The sequence below is a fragment of the Anomaloglossus baeobatrachus genome, chromosome 11, assembly GCF_048569485.1.
Source record: "Anomaloglossus baeobatrachus isolate aAnoBae1 chromosome 11, aAnoBae1.hap1, whole genome shotgun sequence".
In the NCBI taxonomy this organism is placed as follows: Eukaryota; Metazoa; Chordata; class Amphibia; order Anura; family Aromobatidae; genus Anomaloglossus; species Anomaloglossus baeobatrachus.
Genome location: NC_134363.1, coordinates 40,028 through 59,020, shown reverse-complemented (window position 1 = coordinate 59,020; position 18,993 = coordinate 40,028). Strand labels below are relative to the sequence as shown.

General features: G+C 51.6%; 1 protein-coding gene across 1 annotated transcript in view; it reads right to left on the bottom strand.

Moving 5' to 3' along the window:
- Positions 1 to 18,993, bottom strand: part of NBR1 (NBR1 autophagy cargo receptor) — a gene marked incomplete at its 5' end in the record, with an annotated part of 74,574 nt that overhangs the window by 21,394 nt on the left and 34,187 nt on the right. The window contains 5 exons of the mRNA XM_075328498.1: positions 7,035 to 7,126; positions 14,173 to 14,521; positions 14,940 to 15,062; positions 17,548 to 17,706; positions 17,914 to 18,024. Coding sequence (XP_075184613.1) covers positions 7,035 to 7,126; positions 14,173 to 14,521; positions 14,940 to 15,062; positions 17,548 to 17,706; positions 17,914 to 18,024 — 834 coding nt within the window. The remainder of the gene's footprint in view (positions 1 to 7,034; positions 7,127 to 14,172; positions 14,522 to 14,939; positions 15,063 to 17,547; positions 17,707 to 17,913; positions 18,025 to 18,993) is intronic.

Genomic DNA, 18,993 nt, shown 5'->3' with positions numbered 1-18,993 from the left:
GCCTTGGACTGCAAAGTTGCTAGCATTTTGTTCATAGTCCAAGACATTTTATCAGCAAAAAAACTGCAAACTCTGTCCTCTGGACAGTTTCACAGGTGGCCCTCTCTGGGCCATCACTAGCAGAGACTCTACCCATTAGGGGTTAGTGGAACCTGCCGGTAAAACAGCCTCACGTGCGGTACAGACAGCATAGAAAGCCTGTGCCTTGGCCCCCTTGCTCTATGCTGACGACATGCTGTTGTCTCCTCAGAGCTATCTAGGGGTATATCGCCAAGAAGCGACTGTACAGCCACAAGTCTCAGCCGCGCCGCAGCCTCCAGCGCGGCAGTTTCCCACAGATAAACTCACTCAGCTAAGCTGCAGTGAGTATAGTCCAAGCGCGCAGCGCTGTTGTCCTCGGCGCACTAACACGCCCAGCAATGCTGGCGTGTGTCTGTGTATGGTCTTGCAAATATAAGCACAAGAATAAAGTACACAAAAAAACACTGTGGCAATAGTGGGGTCAGCACCAAGGTGCTGCTTACCGCCCGCATAAGCGGGTAAGTGGTCGCCAGAATCCCTTTGCTGGGTCTCCCAGAGCCTGTGTCCGTTCTCCAGCTTAGATTGCCTGCAGGAATGGCTGCCGGCGTCCTGTGAAGAGGGGCGGGCCGTGGGCGTGCCCCAGACAAGAGCGGGAAACTGGCGTCCCCCTGTGCCCAGTGAGAGGGCTGGAGTATGTAAATAAGACTCCAGCCCTCGGCGCTGATCATTGTACAGCGTCTCGCCCCTTCCCTGACTGACAGGGCTGGGGGCGGGAACGAAACGTAACTAGGCCGCAGAAGCCGGGGACTAGATTTATAAGCGCTGCCGTCGTAAAAGCGCGGCAGCGCGAAAGTCCCCGGCGCACCACAAGTCTCAGCCGCGCCGCAGCTCCAGCAGCGGCTGGCGCGGTAGTTCCCGACACATAAACTCACTCAGCTAAGCTGCAGTGAGTAAAGCCCAAGCGCGCAGCGCTACTGTCCCCGGCGCACTAACACACCCAGCAACGCTGGAGTGTGTTTGTGCATAGACTGTACGGGGACACAGAGTACCTTAACGTTGCAGGGCCTGTCCCTGACGATACTCCGCTCCATTCCAGCAGGATCTCCGGGTCTGTGGATGGAGCCCGGCCTCAGAGCCTGGAGGCCGGTAAGATCCCACTTCACCAGAGCCCTTCAGGGGGATGGGGAAGGAAAACAGCATGTGGGCTCCAGCCTCCGTACCCGCAATGGGTACCTCAACCTTAACAAACACCCGACAAAAGTGGGGTGAGAAGGGAGCATGCTGGGGGCCCTAGTATGGGCCCTCTTTTCTTCCATCCGACATAGTCAGCAGCTGCTGCTGACTAAAACAGTGGAGCTATGCGTGGATGTCTGACCTCCTTCGCACAAAGCATAAAACTGAAGCAGCCCGTGATCCCACGGGGGGTGTATACGCAGAAGGGGAGGGGCCTTACACTTTTTAGTGTAATACTTTGTGTGGCCTCCGGAGGCAGTAGCTATACACCCAATCGTCTGGGTCTCCCAATGGAGCGCCGAAGAAAAGAGAATTTTGTTTACTTACCGTAAATTCTTTTTCTTATAGTTCCGTAATGGGAGACCCAGACCATGGGGTGTATAGCTTCTGCCTCCGGAGGACACACAAAGTACTACACTAAAAAGTGTAGCTCCTCCCTCCTAGCATATACACCCCCTGGATAACCAAATATAGCCAGTTTAGTGCAAAAGCTTTTGTAGGACAGCCACCCACAAGTAGAGATAGAGCAAAAAACCGGAACAACCGGAGCCTCTGTCTACAACAACAGCCTGTGAAAACACACGGAACAAGAAAACTGCCAACAGGCAACAGGGAGGGTGCTGGGTCTCCCATTACGGAACTATAAGAAAAAGAATTTACTTTAAGTAAACAAAATTCTCTTTCTTCATCGTTCCTTATGGGAGACCCAGACCATGGGACGTCTCAAAGCAGTCCATGGGTGGGAGTAAACAGAAAACTGAGAAGTAGGCGAAAGCTAACTTCACAAATGGGCGACAGCTGCCTGAAGGATGCGTCTGCCCAAGCTCGCATCTGCCGAAGCATGAGCATGCACTTGGTAGTGCTTCGAAAAGGTATGTAGACTAGACCAGGAGGCAGCCTGACCGACCTGCTGAGCCGTAGCCTGGTGCCGGAAAGCCCAAGAGGAACCGACAGCTCTGGTCGAGTGTGCCTTGATCCCCGGCGGGGGAGGCACCTGAGAACACTGGTAGGCATCGGAAATGGCCGACCTAATCCAACGAGCTAGGGTCGGCTTAGAAGCCGAGAGGCCCTTGCGCCGACCTGAGGTCAGCACAAAAAAAGAGAGGTGCACCGCCTAAGAGCAGCGGTGCGAGACACCTAGATCCGGAGCGCCCGCACCAGATCCAGAGTATGCAACGCTTTTTCAAAGCGATGAACAGGAGCCGGACAAAGGGAAGGCAGGGAAATATCCTGGTTAAGGTGGAAAGGAGATACCACCTTAGGAAGAAAGTCCGGAGTCGGACGGAGAACCACCTTGTCCTGATGAAAAACCAAAAAAGGTGACTCCGAAGAGAGAGCAGCCAAATCAGAGACTCTCCTGAGGGAGGTTATGGCCACTAGAAAGACCACTTTCTGTGAAAAACAAGACAAAGAAACCTCCCTAAGTGGCTCAAAAGGGGGTTTCTGCAAGGCCGTGAGGACCAGATTAAGGTCCCAGGGATCCAAAGGACGCCGGTAAGGCGGAATGATGTGAGATGCGCCCTGCATGAAGGTGCGCACCTGAGCCAGTCGGGCGATACGCCGCTGGAACAATACTGACAGAGCCGAGACCTGACCCTTGAGGGAAGGGAGGGATAGTCCTAACTGCAGACCGGACTGTAAAAAGGACAGAAGGGTCGGCAGGGAAAAAGGCCAAGGAGCATGGCCGGAAGAGCGACACCAGGACAGGAAGATTCTCCAGGTCCTGTGATATATCTTGGCCGAGGAAGACTTTCGAGCCCGAGTCATAGTGGAGATGACTTCAGGAGGGATACCAGAAGTCGTCAAGATCCAGGACTCAAGAGCCACGCTGTCAATCTGAGAGCCGCAGAACTCTGGCGGAAAAACGGACCTTGAGAGAGAAGGTCTGGACGGTCCGGAAGATGCCACGGCACCTCTACGGACAGGTGGAGCAGGTCTGGATACCAAGCTCGCCTGGGCCAGTCTGGAGCAATGAGGATGACCCGACGGTCCTCCATTCTGATCTTGCGCAGGACTCTGGGCAAGAGAGCTAGAGGGGGAAACACGTAAGACAGACGAAACTGGGACCAATCCTGAACCAGCGCGTCCGCTGCAAAGGCCTGAGGATCGTGGGAGCGAGCCACGTAAACCGGGACCTTGTTGTTGTGCCGGGATGCCATTAGATCCACTTCCGGAGTGCCCCACTTGCGGCAGATTGACTGAAACACTGCGGGATGCAGGGACCACTCGCCACTGTCCACGGTCTGACGGCTGAGATAATCTGCCTCCCAGTTTTCCACGCCTGGGATGTGGACTGCGGATATGGTGGACTTGGAGTCCTCCGTCCATTGAAGGATGCGTTGAACCTCCAACATTGCCAGGCGGCTGCGTGTCCCGCCCTGGTGATTGATGTAGGCAACCACTGTCGCGTTGTCTGACTGGACTCGAATTTGCTTGCCCGCCAACAGATGGTGAAAGGCTAAGAGAGCTAGAAGCACAGCTCTGATTTCCAGCACATTGATCGAGAGGGCTGATTCGGACTGAGTCCAAGTGCCCTGCGCTCTGTGGTGGAGATATACTGCTCCCCAGCCGGATAGACTGGCATCCGTGGTGAGGATCATCCAGGACGGGGCCAGGAAGGAACGTCCCTGAGACAGAGAGAGGGGCCGAAGCCACCACTGAAGGGAGCCCCTGGTCTGTGGCGACAGAGCCACCAACCTGTGCAAGGAGTAAGTCCGCTTGTCCCAACAGCGGAGAATGTCCAGCTGCAGGGGACGCAGATGGAACTGGGCAAAGGGAACCGCTTCCATTGACGCCACCATCTGACCCAGCACCTGCATTAGGTGCCTGATGGAGTGACGGCGAGACCTCAGTAAAGAGCGCACCGCCAGATGGAGGGACTGCTGTTTGACTAAGGGCAGCTTTACAAGTGCCGGCAAAGTCTCGAACTGCATCCCTAGGTACGTGAGACTCTGGGTCGGAGTCAGAGTGGACTTGGGTAGATTGACAAGCCACCCGAACAGGACTAGAGTGGCGAGAGTGAGCGAGACACTCCGCTGACAGTCTGCGCTGGATGAAGCCTTGACTAGAAGGTCGTCCAGGTAAGGAATCACTGCCAACCCCTGGAGGTGCAGAACCGCAACCACTGCTGCCATGACCTTGGTGAATACTCGAGGGGCCGTGGCTAACCCGAAGGGAAGAGCCACGAATTGGAAATGTTCCTCTCCGATTGCAAAACGTAGCCAACGCTGGTGTGAAACTGCAATTAGCACAAGCAGATAGGCATCTCTGATGTCGATGGATGCTAGGAAATCCCCTTGGGTCATTGAGGCAATGACTGATCGCAGAGACTCCATGCGAAAATGCCGCACCTGAACATGCTTGTTGAGAAGCTTGAGATCCAGGATGGGCCGGAAGGAACAGTCCTTTTTGGGGACTAGGAAGAGGTTTGAGTAGAAACCTCTGAACCGTTCCCGGGCGGGAACCGGTACAATTACTCCATTGGCCTGCAAGGATGCCACGGCCTGCGAGAAGGCGGCGGCCTTGGAGCAGGGGGGAGTGGACAGAAAAAATCTGTTTGGCGGGCTAGAAGAGAATTCTATCCTGTAGCCGTGGGAGATGATATCCCGCACCCACTGATCGGAGACGTGTTGAAACCACACGTCGCCAAAGTGGGAGAGCCTGCCACCGACCAAGGACGTTGCTGGCGCGGCCAGATAGTCAAGAGGAGGCTGCCTTAGTGGCAGCGGCTCCTGCGGACTTCTGAGGACGCGGCTTCGTGCGCCAGCTGGGTTTTCGGTCCTTGGCTGAGTTAGTGGACGAGGCTGAGGGCTTAGAGGATGACCAGTTAGAGGAACGAAAGGAACGAAACCTCGACTGGTTCCTGCCCTGGACAGGTTTCCTGGTTTTAGTTTGTGGCAATGAAGTACTCTTCCCGCCAGTAGCTTCCTTAATGATTTCATCCAGTTGTTCGCCGAACAGCCGGGACCCAGCAAATGGGAGCCCAGCAAGGTACTTCTTGGAAGAAGCGTCTGCTTTCCACTCTCGCAGCCACAAGATCCTGCGGATAGCGAGGGAATTAGCCGAAGCCACCGCCGTGCGGTGAGAAGCCTCCAGAATGGCAGACATGGCATAGGATGAAAAGGCTGAAGCCTGGGAAGTTAAGGCAACCATTTCGAGCATAGAGTCCCTGGTGAGGGAATGCATCTCCTCCAGAGAGGCAGAGACTGCTTTAAGAGCCCACACTGCTGCAAAAGACAGGGAGAACGAGGCCCCTGCCGCTTCATATAAATATTTGACCAGAAGGTCAACCTGGCGGTCAGTGGAATCCTTAAGTGAGGTGCCATCAGCCACAGATACAACTGTCCGGGCTGAGATTCTAGACACCGGAGGGTCTACCTTCGGTGAATGAGCCCACTCCTTGACACCTCTGGTGGAAAGGGAAAACGGTCATCAGAACTACGCTTTGGGAAGCGTTTGTCAGGACAGGCCCTGGGCTTGGTCACAGTGTCCTGAAAACTGGAGTGGTTAAAGAACACACTCCTTGCTCTCTTAGGTGATGTAAACTGGTGCTTTTCTACCAGAGAGGGTTGTTCCTCCGATACTGGTGGATTGAGGTCCAGTACAGAATTAATGGACGCAATCAAATCACTAACACCTGCATCACCTTCGGTCAGATCAATGGGGCACATGGAGGTAGCGTCCGAGCCCACAGTAAAGGCATCCTCCTCGTCCTGTGATTCAGCTCGTGAATCAGAGCCGCGGGACGAGGAAGGAGAGGAGCCCCTGCGTCTCCGTTTAGGAGGACGGGGTCTGAGCTCTGTGAGCTCTGCTGAGCGAGCCGTAGCAGCAGAGGCGCCCTGAGAAGGGGGCTGATGCATGCTCAGCAGAGTCCGGGACAACTGTCCCATGGAGTCGGCAAAGGACTGGGAGATGGACTTAGAGAAGGATTCTACCCAAGCCGGGGGTTCAGCCACCGGAGCCGAAGCAGCCGGAGGGACCACTGGGAGTGAGACTCCAGGCTGAGGCACCACCATGTTAGAGCAGGCATCACAATGTGGATATGTGCTCGGTTCAGGCAGTACGAGCTTACATGCAGTGCATATTGAGTACAGCCTTGCAGCCTTGCTCCTTGTGTGAGACATGCTGCTGAAGTGGGGGTTCTGAGTAGAATGGCCCCCAGAGAGTACACTCTCCCCAACAATAAAGTACAAGGGACCCCTCAATAACCACGTCTCATATACTTAGCTTGTGAGATGCAGGGCCAGGTCCCTGAGGGATGAGTGCTCCGTCCGGCAGGATCCAAAAGGGGCTGCGGATGGAGACCGGTCTCCTGCAAGGCAGGAAGAACCGTGCTGGCTCCCACTTCAAGCCAGAGCCCGAGGGGATGGTGAAGGAGCGCGGCATGAAGGGCTCCAGCCCTGAAATCAACCTTAACAGCACCGCCGACACAGTGGGGTGAGAAGGGACATGCCGGGAGTCCAGGCTTGGATCCGCTTTTCTTCAAACTCTTTTCAAAAATCAAAAACAGATGAGGATGCATGTGTGGATGTGTGCCTCCTGAACACAAAGCATTGAACTGGCTATATTTGGTTATCCAGGGGGTGTATATGCTAGGAGGGAGGAGCTACACTTTTTAGTGTAGTACTGTGTGTATCCTCCGGAGGCAGAAGCTATACACCCCATGGTCTGGGTCTCCCATAAGGAACGATGAAGAAAACCTGCTGACATATTCCCTTTAAAAGATAAGCACGGTCACCCAATCATGTTAATATGGGAGCCAATTCTCAGTCAGCTTATACCTGTGGTTATTTGCATGGCATCTGATGATCCAGGTCCTGAAGCGGTCATCTCTCCTGCGAGCACTGGGATAACTTGAAGTTCTGGTGAAAACCTTCAAAAACATAAATGCGACAAAATATCAACAACATTCATCTCCTCAAATAAGTTTGTCACGTGATAGTATTTTGAACACGCCCCTATCACGTGACAAAAGGGACGTCATCCCTGGAAGAAGCCCATACAGTCTAGCACTACCCTGAGCACAGTGTGATCGCTGGTGAGGTTTGCGCGCTCACGAGATTATGGGCGGGTACTTGCTGATAACAATCACAGCCCCGCCCATAATCACTTGCCTGCGCACACGTCACCAGCGGTCACACTGCTCAGTCCCGTGAGACTGGCACTGGGTATGCGTGGGGATGGCTGGAGCAGTGGGCGGTGCATCAGCTATGGAAAGGAGCGATGGGGGGTCGGCATACAGGACCAGGAGGCAGAATAACGGACGCCAGAGAGCCCGCCCCCGTGTCACATTTACAGTATCTGAATACAAAAAGGTACCACTTTATAAAGTCTTTATTTTGGTCTCACATGGGGCACAATAATAACAGGTACCTTTCTAGAATGCAGCCCAGGAGCTGCAAAGGGGGAATCTTTTAGGTTTTGGGCGAAATTTCTGCTGACAGGTTCCCTTTAATATGTTGATCAGTAGAACAATTTTTTTTCCAAAAAGTTCCAAAAATCAATTTTAGAGGATGCCAATCATTTTTTAAAACTTTTTACATGTCAATTGACAAAATATCTGGGCAGTAGAATCCATGAGCCAAGACTCCCACCTATCGCTAAAAAAGAAGGGAATTTTGTTACTTACCGTAAATTCCTTTTCTTCTAGCTCCAATTGGGAGACCCAGACGATTGGGTGTATAGCTACTGCCTCCGGAGGCCACACAAAGTATTACACTAAAAAGTGTAAGGCCCCTCCCCTTCTGCATATACACCCCCCGTGGGATCACGGGCTGCTTCAGTTTTAGTGCAAAAGCAAGAAGGAGGAAAGCCAATAACTGGTTAAACAATTCAATCCGAAGGAACATCGGAGAACTGAAACCATTCAACATGAACAACATGTGTACCCGAACAACCAAAAATCCCGAAGGAACAGGGGCGGGTGCTGGGTCTCCCAATTGGAGCTAGAAGAAAAGGAATTTACGGTAAGTAACAAAATTCCCTTCTTCTTCGGCGCTCCATTGGGAGACCCAGACGATTGGGACGTCCAAAAGCAGTCCCTGGGTGGGTAAATTAATACCTCAAGTTTGGACTGTAAAAACAGCCCTTCCCTACATGGAGGCAACCGCCGCCTGCAGGACTCTTCTACTTAGGCTGGCATCCGCCTAAGCGTAGGCATGCACCTGATAACGCTTGGTGAAGGTGTGCAGACTCGCCCAGGTAGCCGCCTGGCACACCTGCTGAGCCGTAGCCTGGTGCCGTAATGCCCAGGACGCACCCACGGCTCTGGTAGAATGGGCCTTCAGCCCTGATGGAACCGGAAGCCCAGCAGAACGGTAGGCTTCAAGAATTGGTTCCTTGATCCATCGAGCCAGGGTGGATTTGGAAGCCTGCGACCCTTTGCGCTGACCAGCGACAAGTACAAAGAGTGCATCCGAGCGGCGCAGGGGCGCCGTGCGGGAAATGTAGATTCTGAGCGCTCTCATCAGATCCAACAAATGCAAATCCAATTCATATCGATGAACTGGATGAGGACAAAAGGAAGGTAAGGAGATATCCTGACTGAGATGAAAGGGGGATACCACCTTAGGGAGAAACCCCGGAATCAGGCGCAGCACTACCTTGTCTTGGTGAAACACCAGGAAGGAAGCTTTGGATGACCGCGCTGCTAGCTCGGACACTCTCTGAAGAGACGTGACCGCTACCGAAAAGGTCACTTTCTGTGAAAGTCGAGAAAGTGAACATCCCTCAGAGGCTCAAAGGGCGGCTCCTGGAGAGCAATTAGCACCCTGTTCAGATCCCATGGGTCTACCGGCCTCTTGTACGGAGGGACAATGTGACAAACCCCCTGCAGGAACGTGCGTACCTGAGGAAGTCGTACTATGCGCTTCTGAAAGAATACAGACAGCGCTGGGACTCGTCCGTTAAGGGAGCCGAGCGACAAACCTTTTCCCAAACCAGATTGCAGGAAGGAAGGAAAAGTAGGCAATGCAAATGTCCAGGGAGACACTCCCTGAGCAGAGCACTAAGATAAGAATATCTTCCACGTCTTGTGGTAGATCTTGGCCTTGAGATAACCCTGAAGACGCTAGGATCCAGGACTCAATGGCCACACAGTCAGGTTCAGGGCTGTAGAATTCAGATGGAAAAAACGGCCCTTGGGACAGTAAGTCTGGCCGGTCTGGTAGTGCCCACGGTTGGCCGACCGTGAGATGCCACAGATGCAGGTACCACGACCTCCTCGGCCAGTCTGGGGCGACGAGGATGGCGCGGCGGCAAATCGGAGCTGATCTTGCGTAGCCCTCTGGGCAACAGTGCCAGAGGGGGAAACACATAGGGTAGCTGGAACTGCGACCAATCCTGAACTAAGGCGCCTGCCGCCAGAGCTCTTTGATCGTGAGACCGCGCCATGAAAATCGGGCCCTTGTTGTTGTGCCGAGACGCCATTAGGTCGACGTCCGGCCTCCCCCAGCGGCTACAGATTTCTTGAAACCCGTCCGGGTGCAGAGACCATTCCCCTGCGTCCATGCCCTGGCGACTGAGGAATTCTGCTTCCCAGTCTTCTACGCCCGGGATGTGAACTGCGGATATGGTGTATGCTCTGTCTTCCACCCACATCAGAATCCGCCGGACTTCCTGGGAGGCTTGCCGACTGCGTGTTCCGCCTTGGTGTTTGATGTATGCCACCGCTGCGAAGTTGTCCGACTGAATTCGGATCTGTTTGCCTTCCAGCCTCTGCTGGAAGGCTTGCAGGGCAAGATACCCTGCCCAGATTTCCAGAACATTGATCTGAAGGGTGGACTCCTCTGAAGAAAGACCTTGCCCGTCTGAGAAAGGGGTACGTTCCTGTCTAGGGACGTCGACTTCCCATCCCATTGGCGAAGAATGTCCTATAGAAGTGGACGCAGATGAAACTGCGCGAAAGGGACTGCCTCTGCATGAGGCGTCTTAAGGGGTGTGACTGGCCTTGAAGGAGAGACTGCACCCCCGTCTGTAGTGAACGCTGTATGTCCAGCGGGAGCTGCACTATCGCTGAGAGAGTGTGAAGCTCCATGCCAAGATATGTCAGCGATTGGGTCGGTGTCAGATTTAACTTGGAAAAGTTTATGATCTACCCGAAACTCTGGAAAGTCTCCAGCGCCACGTTCAGGCTGTGTTGGCATGCCTCTTGAGAGGGTGCCTTGACAAGTAGATCGTCCAAGTAAGGGATCACAGAGTGACCCTGAGAGTGCAGGACTGCTCCCACTGCTGCCATGAACTTGGTGAAAAGCCGTGGGGCTGTCGCCAGACCGAAGGGCAGGGCTACGAACTGAAGATGCTCGTCTTCAATAACGAATCGTAGCCAACACCGGTGCTCTGGAGCAATCGGCACGTGGAGACAAGTATCCTGATGTCTACTGACGCTAGGAAATCTCCTTGAGACAGTGAGGCAATGACGGAGCGGAGGTATTCCATCCGGAACCGCCTGGTTTTCACGTGCTTGTTGAGCAGGTTTAGGTCCAAAACGGAACGGAAAGAGCCGTCTTTTTTTTTTTTTTTTTTTTTTTTTGGTACCACAACCAGATTGGAGTAAAAACCGTATCTTGTTCCTGAGGAGGAACAGGGATTATCACTCCTTCTGCCTGCAGAAGAGCATCGGCTCGGTCGGGAGGTGAGGAAGTTCTGAAGATCTAGTCGGAGGACGAGAACAGAACTCTATCCTGTACACGTGAGACAAAATGTCTCTCACCCACCGGTCTTTGACCTGTGGCAGCTAAATGTCGCCAAAGCGGGAGAGTCTGCCACCGACCGCGGATGCGGAGAGAGAGGGCTGAACGTCATGAGGAAACCGCCTTGGTAGCGGTTCCTCCGGCTGCCTTCCTTGGGCGTGATTGAGCCCGCCAGTAATCTGCGCCTCTCTGAGCCTTTTGAGTCCTTTTGAGTCCTTTTGGACGAGGACAATTGGGACCTGCCCGAGCCTGGGAAGGACCGAAACCTCGACTGTCCCTTCCTCTGTTGGATGTTGTTTGATCTGGGCTGGTGTAAGGAAGAGTCCTTACCCTTGGACTGTTTAATGATTTCATCCAATCGCTCACCAAACAGTCTGTCACCAGATAATGGCAAACTGGTTAAGCACTTTTTTGGAAGCAGAATCTGCTTTCCATTCCCTCAACCACAAGGCTCTGCGTAAAACCACGGAGTTGGCGGACGCCACTGACGTACGGCTCGTAGAGTGCAGGACAGCATTAATAGCGTAAGTCGCAATGCAGACATTGCGAGGTTAAGGACGCCATCTGCGGCACAGATGTACATGTGACAGTGTCCACGTGCGCAAGACCAGCTGAAATAGCTTGGAATGCCCATACGGCTGCGAATGCCGGAGCCACCGACACGCCGATAGCTTCATAGACAGAATTCAACCAGAGGACCATCTGTCTGTCAATGGCATCTTTAAGTGAAGTCCCATCTTCCACTGCAACTATGGATCTAGCCGCAAGCCTGGAGATTGGGGGATCCACCTTTGGACACTGGGTCCAGCGCTTGACCACGTCAGGGAGAAAAAAGGATAACGTGTATCCTTAATACGATTGGTGGAACGCTTATCTGGATAAGTGTGGTGTTTCCGGATTGCTTCTCTGAAGTCAGAGTGGACAGAAAAGTACTCAATATACGCTTGAGATACTGAAATGGGATTTCTCCTGCTGTGAAGCTGACTCCTCCACCGGAGGAGCTGAGGGAGAAATATCCAACATTCCATTGATGGACGCTAGAAGATCCTTCACTATGGCGTCACCATCCGGTGTATCCGGATTGAGAGCGGTCTCAGGATCAGAGGCCTGATCAGCTACGTCTGCCTCATCATACAGAGAGTCCTGCTGGGACCCTAACCAGTGATGAAGCCGAGTGCCGCTCCCAGCGAGCTCGCTTAGGCTGTCTGGGACTGTCGTCCGTGTCAGAGCCTGCGCCCTGGGATGCATGGGACCCCCCCGGAGCACTGATTTGTTCCAAATGAGGGCGGCCAGGGAGCATTGTATCAACATTGCCCATGGTCCGTCTGGACTGCAAAGTCTCTAAGATGTTAGTCACAGTCACAGACAATCTATCAGCCGAAACTGCAACTCCGTCCCTGTCCCTGGACAGGGTTCACAGGTGGTTCCTTTGGCCACCTCTAGCAGAGACCCCGGCTGACCAAGTGCTACAGGGGAGCATTGCACACAATGGGGACAGTGGAACCTGCCGTGTGGAACAGTATCACGTGCAGTACAAGCAGCATAGAAAGCCTGTGCCTTGGCACCCTTGCTTTTTTGCTGCTGTTGTCTAGCCATCTAGAAGTATATAGTCAAGAATAGCGACCGTACAGTGCAATGTATAGCATACAAGCAGAAAGTACAAATGAACACTTCAGCACATGCAGTACAAGCAGCATAGAAAGCCTGTGCCTTAGCACCCTTGCTTTTTTGCTGCTGTTGTCCAGCCATCTAGGAGTATATAGCCAAGAATAGCGACCGTACAGTGCAGTGTATAGCATACCAGCATAAAGTACAAATGAACACTTCAGCACATGCAATACAAGCAGCCTAGAAAGCCTGTGCCTTAGCACCCTTGCTTTTTGCTGCTGTAGTCTAGCCATCTAGGCATAAAGTACAAATGGCATTAGTGGGGTCAGCACTTCAGGTGCTGCTTACCGCCCGCACAAAAAGCGGGTGTGTGGTCGCCCGAATCCTGTGACTGGTTGCCCAGAGCTTGTCTCCCTTCTCCAGCCCAGACTGCGTGCAGGAATGGCTGCCGGCGTCTTGTGAAGAGGGGCGGGCCGTGGGCGTGCCCCAGACAAGAGCGGGAAACTGGCGTCCCACTGTGTCCAGTGAAGGGGGCTGGAGAATGCAAAGCAGCCTCCAGCTCTCGGCGCTGACTTTCTGTACAGCGTCCCGCCCCTCCCCTGACTGGCAGGGCTGGGGGCAGGAACGAAGCGAAAACTAGGCCGCAAAGCCGGGGACTCTAGTAATAAGCGCGGCCGTCCTATGTGCACGGCCAGCGCGGAAGTCCCCGGCGCACCACAAGTCCCAGCCGCGCCACAGTGTAAAACACCCCGCAGCGGCCGGCGCGGCAGTTTCTAACACATAAATTCACTCAGCTAAGCTGCAGTGAATAATAGCACAAGCGCTCCGCGCTGTTGTCCCCGGCGCACTAGCACTCCCAGCAATGCTGGTGTGTGTGTGCGCGATGTGTACGGGGACACAGAGTACCTTAATGTAGCAGGGCCCTGTCCCTGACGATACCCAGCTCCATATCCAGCAGGTTCTCCGGGTCTGTGGATGGAGCCCGGTCTCAGTGCCTGGAGACCGGTAAGATCCCACTTCACCCAGAGCCCTGAGGGGGGATGGGGAAGGAAAACAGCATGTGGGCTCCAGCCTCCGTACCCGCAATGGGTACCTCAACCTTAACAAACACCGCCGACAAAAGTGGGGTGAGAAGGGAGCATGCTGGGGGCCCCATATGGGCCCACTTTTCTTCCAACCGACATAGTCAGCAGCTGCTGCTGACTAAAAGCAGTGGAGCTATGCGTGGATGTCTGACCTCCTTCGCACAAAGCATGAAAACTGAAGCAGCCCGTGATCCCACGGGGGGTGTATATGCAGAAGGGGAGGGGCCTTACACTTTTTAGTGTAATACTTTGTGTGGCCTCCGGAGGCAGTAGCTATACACCCAATCGTCTGGGTCTCCCAATGGAGCGCCGAAGAAAAGGGCAGAAGAGCTCAGAGTGTTGACCCACTGTGGCTTTGATCACATTTCTTCATATTGTGGAGGCATAAGCATCTGGACCGCCACCATTCTGGCATGGCAAACGTTATAAACACAAAAGAGGGGTGGGGGGTAGCTAACTTGTACGGATATTTTTTGCCAGGTATCAGACTTGTATTTCCAGTGTAATTATAGTGTAGAACCAAATAATACCCATACCTCAGCTGGGGAGATGGTGTGACCACCTCAGGGGTGAGAGGTACAGCATCTAGAGTCTGGGAGGTGGTGAGAATATCGTTAATGCTGTGAGTATGGACTGGACAGCCTCCTTCACAGGTCTCATCATTCACTTTGGTATCTTTCTCTTTGTCATCCTGTGACTCAGAAAGGGCTGAGCTGTACATGGACTCTCCGAGCGGGCGACTGATATCAAAGCACTCGGGCAGAATGATGATGTAGTCTTCAGAAGTATCAGAGGATGCCTGGCTTTCCACCTCATCTCTTTGATGTTCATCTGGTATCTGTGGCTCCACATCAGCGAGATCTACTGGTGGAGCTTCAGGAATTGCTGTAATTTTTAATGAAAACATAAGATTTAGGTTCTACTCTTACGCCATTTGCGCAAGTTGAGTATTTCGGAAATGTTTTATCTCAGCATTTGTAAGATAAACCAGGAGTGGGTAAAAAGTGCAGAAGTGGTGCCCATGTTTCTATTATACTTTTCTTCTGATTGTTCCACTGCTGGTTTTGGCTTATATTTATACACACACTGGAGGTAAAAAAAGCTCACCAAATACTCAGCGTGTGCACATGGTCTTATACACCTCTATTGATCGTATCATGACTCTTGGCACATGCATTTTCTGGGGACCTCCTATGTGGTATCGATAAAAATACATCCCATAGGACATCTTACAATTATTCATTCTTTTCTCCCTTTGACTAAAAAAAGAAATATATCTATATATTCACAACCTGCAGCTTACCTGTATCAGGGGTCAGCTCACATAGTGGCCTGCTGCTGACCACAGGAGAGCTATTCGGAGACACGTCCTCATCAGACTTTACACTGTAGTTAAAACTTGATTGTGGAGAGGACTGTATGGAACCTGTTAAGAGAGACTACAGATCAGCACATTCCTGTATAAATGCACACAGCCTTAATGCAGCTCACAATTAACCTTGATGCGTGTATGTATTTACCTACAATGGGTGAAATAAACATTGAACGCGTCACTAATTTTCTAAGTAAATATATTTCTAACATACAAGCCTGGGAAATACTGGGAGAATATAGTCCGGTCAGACGAGACCAAAACTGAACTCTTTGGATACCATAATACACACCATCTTTGGAGGCCAAAAAACACCACATATCACCTAAAAAACACCATGCCATCAGTGAAGTTTGGAGGTGGGAACATCAAGGTGTAGTGCAGTTTTTCAGTATATAGTGCTGCCAAACTTCATATGGTAAAAGGAAGGATAACTGGACAAATCTACTGAGACATTTTTGATAAAGATCTCCTGCTATCTAGGAGGATTGAGGAGATGAAATAAGGGTGAACATTTCAGCAACACAATGAACCAAAACACACACAATTGGTTTCAGAAAAAGAAAATAAAGCTGCTAGGATGACCCAGCCAATCACCTGACCTGAATACAATAAAAAAAAAAAAGTCATGGAAGGAGCTAAAGGTTAGAGTTCATAGAAGGATCTCACAGAACCTTCAGGATTTGAAGAGTTTGTGTGTGGAAGAATGGGCCAAAAATCACACCTGACTATTACAAGCCACTAGTTTCTCCATACAGGAGGCATCATCAACAAAGATTTTTGTATGAGTATTAAATAAATGTCAGTAAGCATTATTACACACACATACAGTATATTATATAAATAATGGATTTTTATGTGAAGGTCTACCATTTTCATAAACTAATCTGTTTTACATTGAACAATTTAACATTTATAGCAGTGAGCAGTTTTCAAGATACAGCACACCAACTCCCCTACTTTGACACAGTTACGTAAATTTCTATCTGCCTTCAGCCATCACTAGAGGGAGCTTAAACATTATTAAATGGATTATCCATTAATCAGACAACTCCTTCTTACTATATTTTTTTAGTGTAAAATAAACATCATATACTCCCCTTCAGCACTTCACCATTTCAGCAACAATCAGCTAGAGTGACATGGTCAGGCCACGTAAGTACTGCAGCTAAGCAGAAGTCACTAATAGTCTGCAGTTCTGCCGCCCATTAGCGACTGCTAAATGCTACGTCACCTGAGCACTGCAGCAAATGTCATACAAGCAGTTCGAGACCAGGCACCAGTATCACTGGAACAGTGCCCGTGCGGGAGGTATGTGTTCTCTTATTTTACACTGGGAAATATAACATTTAAAATGGGATATCTAAGTAGTAGACAACCTCTAAGTTCAATGTATGAGCAGAAAGTAGAATACCTATGCTGGGTATACTGATATCGCACAGCACCAATCTTTAGAAGTACCGTGTTTCCCCGAAAGTAGGACCCCCCCGAAAGTAAGGCAGGGTGGGGGTTTCGGGGGGGTCCGCCAATGTAGGGCACCCCCCGATTGTAAGGCAGAGTAGCGGGGGGGCCCGGGGAATGTAAGGTCACGGCGTAATGTAAGGCCTCCTCCGGTGAATGGCCCCCGCAATCTCGCCGGCCTGCGGCGCGTCCCGGGTCAACGCTCTTCCTGCTTGATGCTGATTGGCCGATCAGCCTGTTCGTCACAGGCTCCCTGCTGGCCATCAGCTCGAGCTGTGATTGGCCAGTCAGCCGGCTCGCAGCTGATTGGCCGAATCAGCCGCGACGTCACCGCCTGCAGGCTCGCTCCCATTGGTCCAGCGTCCCCGGAGTCCCCGGCAGAAGGAAAGTAACGGTAAGTTCCGAAACTCTCTCTCTGTGTGTGTGTACGGTATGGGTACGGTATGTGTATGGGTGCCGTATGGGGCTGTATGTGTCAGTGTGTGTGTGTGTGTGTGTGTGTGTGTGTGTGTGTGTGTGTGTGTGTGTACGGTACCGGTACGATATGTGTGTGGGTGCCGTGTGGGGCTGTACCGGTACCGTATGTGTCAGTGTGTGTGGTGGCAGAGTGGGGGGCAGAACCACTGTATGGGGAGGCTGTAGGGGGGAGGATGGGGTGGATGCCGGACTCTCAAACAATGGGGAGGCTGCAGGGGGGAGGATGGGGTGGATGCCGGACTCTCAAACAATGGGGAGGCTGCAGGGGGGAGGATGGGGTGGATGCCGGACTCTCAAACAATGGGGAGGCTGCAGGGGGGAGGATGGGGTGGATGCCGGACTCTCAAACAATGGGGAGGCTGCAGGGGGGAGGGGGGAGGGGGAAATTGTTATTTTTTTTTCCCAATGTAAGGCCTCCCCCGAAAGTAAGGCAGGGTGGGACTTTTGGGGGTAAAATTAATGTAAGACAGGGCCTTACTTTCGGGGAAACACGGTATATGTAATGACACAAATCACTAAAATTGTCTAACAGCAAGGCTTAAATTATGTGTCAAGTAAAAAAATATATAAATATATAAAATGTCAAGAAAGTGTTCCTCACTGTGGACAGAGGTCTTCTTCTGAGGTGGGTTGTAGTCTGGAGCAGCGTCTAAGGTCAGGCTCCTCATAACAGTTTCACACACAAACTGAGTCCCACTAATGTCCTCTTCAGTTTCCTCTTGAGCGGTTGGACCTTCCATATCCTCGTTGTCCCTTTTTCCTGTTTTAAGACACTTGATATAATTACAACTAAAAATCAAATGCCAAATGGGAGCAGTAAAACTACCCTTAACAATGGACATTTAAGCTATCCTTCCATACATTAAGATGTGATGTGGTGATACATCCAAGAAGAAGAAAAAAACCCTAAATACTAGGACATTCCTAGTATTACACATAATATAACCAATATTCATCATAGACTCACCAGCTCTGGTCTTATATCCAGCTCCTTCACTCTCTTCTTTAATTTGTCCAAGACAAGGCTTTTCAATTAAGGGGCCGTCATGTGGCAGAGGAGACATACATGGGGACATATCTAGAAAGAAAGATATGCCATTTCGTGATCACATTTATTAACTTTGTATTAAAATATCTTAAAGGGAATCTGTTAGTAGAAGAAACCCTCCTAAGCAGTCTAGACAGGCTTGTAGATCAGAAGAAACTGAATGAAGAAGGGAATTTTGTTACTTACCGTAAATTCCTTTTCTTCTAGCTCCAATTGGGAGACCCAGACGATTGGGTGTATAGCTACTGTCTCCGGAGGCCACACAAAGCATTACACTAAAAAGTGTAAGGCCCCTCCCCTTCTGGCTATACACCCCCCGTGGGATCACGGCTGCTCAGTTTTAGTGCTAAAGCAAGAAGGAGGAAAGCCAATAACTGGTTTAAACAAATTCAATCCGAAGTAACATCGGAGAACTGAAACCGTTCAACATGAACAACATGTGTACCCGAAAAAAACAAAAATCCCGAAGGAAACAGGGCGGGTGCTGGGTCTCCCAATTGGAGCTAGAAGAAAAGGAATTTACGGTAACAAAATTCCCTTCTTCTTCGGCGCTCCATTGGGAGACCCAGACGATTGGGACGTCCAAAAGCAGTCCCTGGGTGGGTAAAGTAATACCTCAAGTGAGAGCTGCAAAACAGCCCTCTCCTACGAGGAGGCAACCGCCGCCTGCAGGACTCTTCTACCTAGGCTGGCGTCCGCCGAAGCGTAGGTATGCACCTGATAATGTTTGGTGAAAGTGTGCAGACTCGACCAGGTAGCTGCCTGGCACACCTGTTGAGCCGTAGCCTGGTGTCGTAATGCCCAGGACGCACCCACGGCTCTGGTAGAATGGGCCTTCAGCCCTGATGGAACCGGAAGCCCGGCAGAACGGTAGGCTTCAAGAATTGGTTCCTTGATCCATCGAGCCAGGGTGGATTTGGAAGCCTGCGATCCTTTGCGCTTACCAGCGACAAGGACAAAGAGTGCATCCGAGCGGCGCAGGGGCGCCGTGCGGGAAAT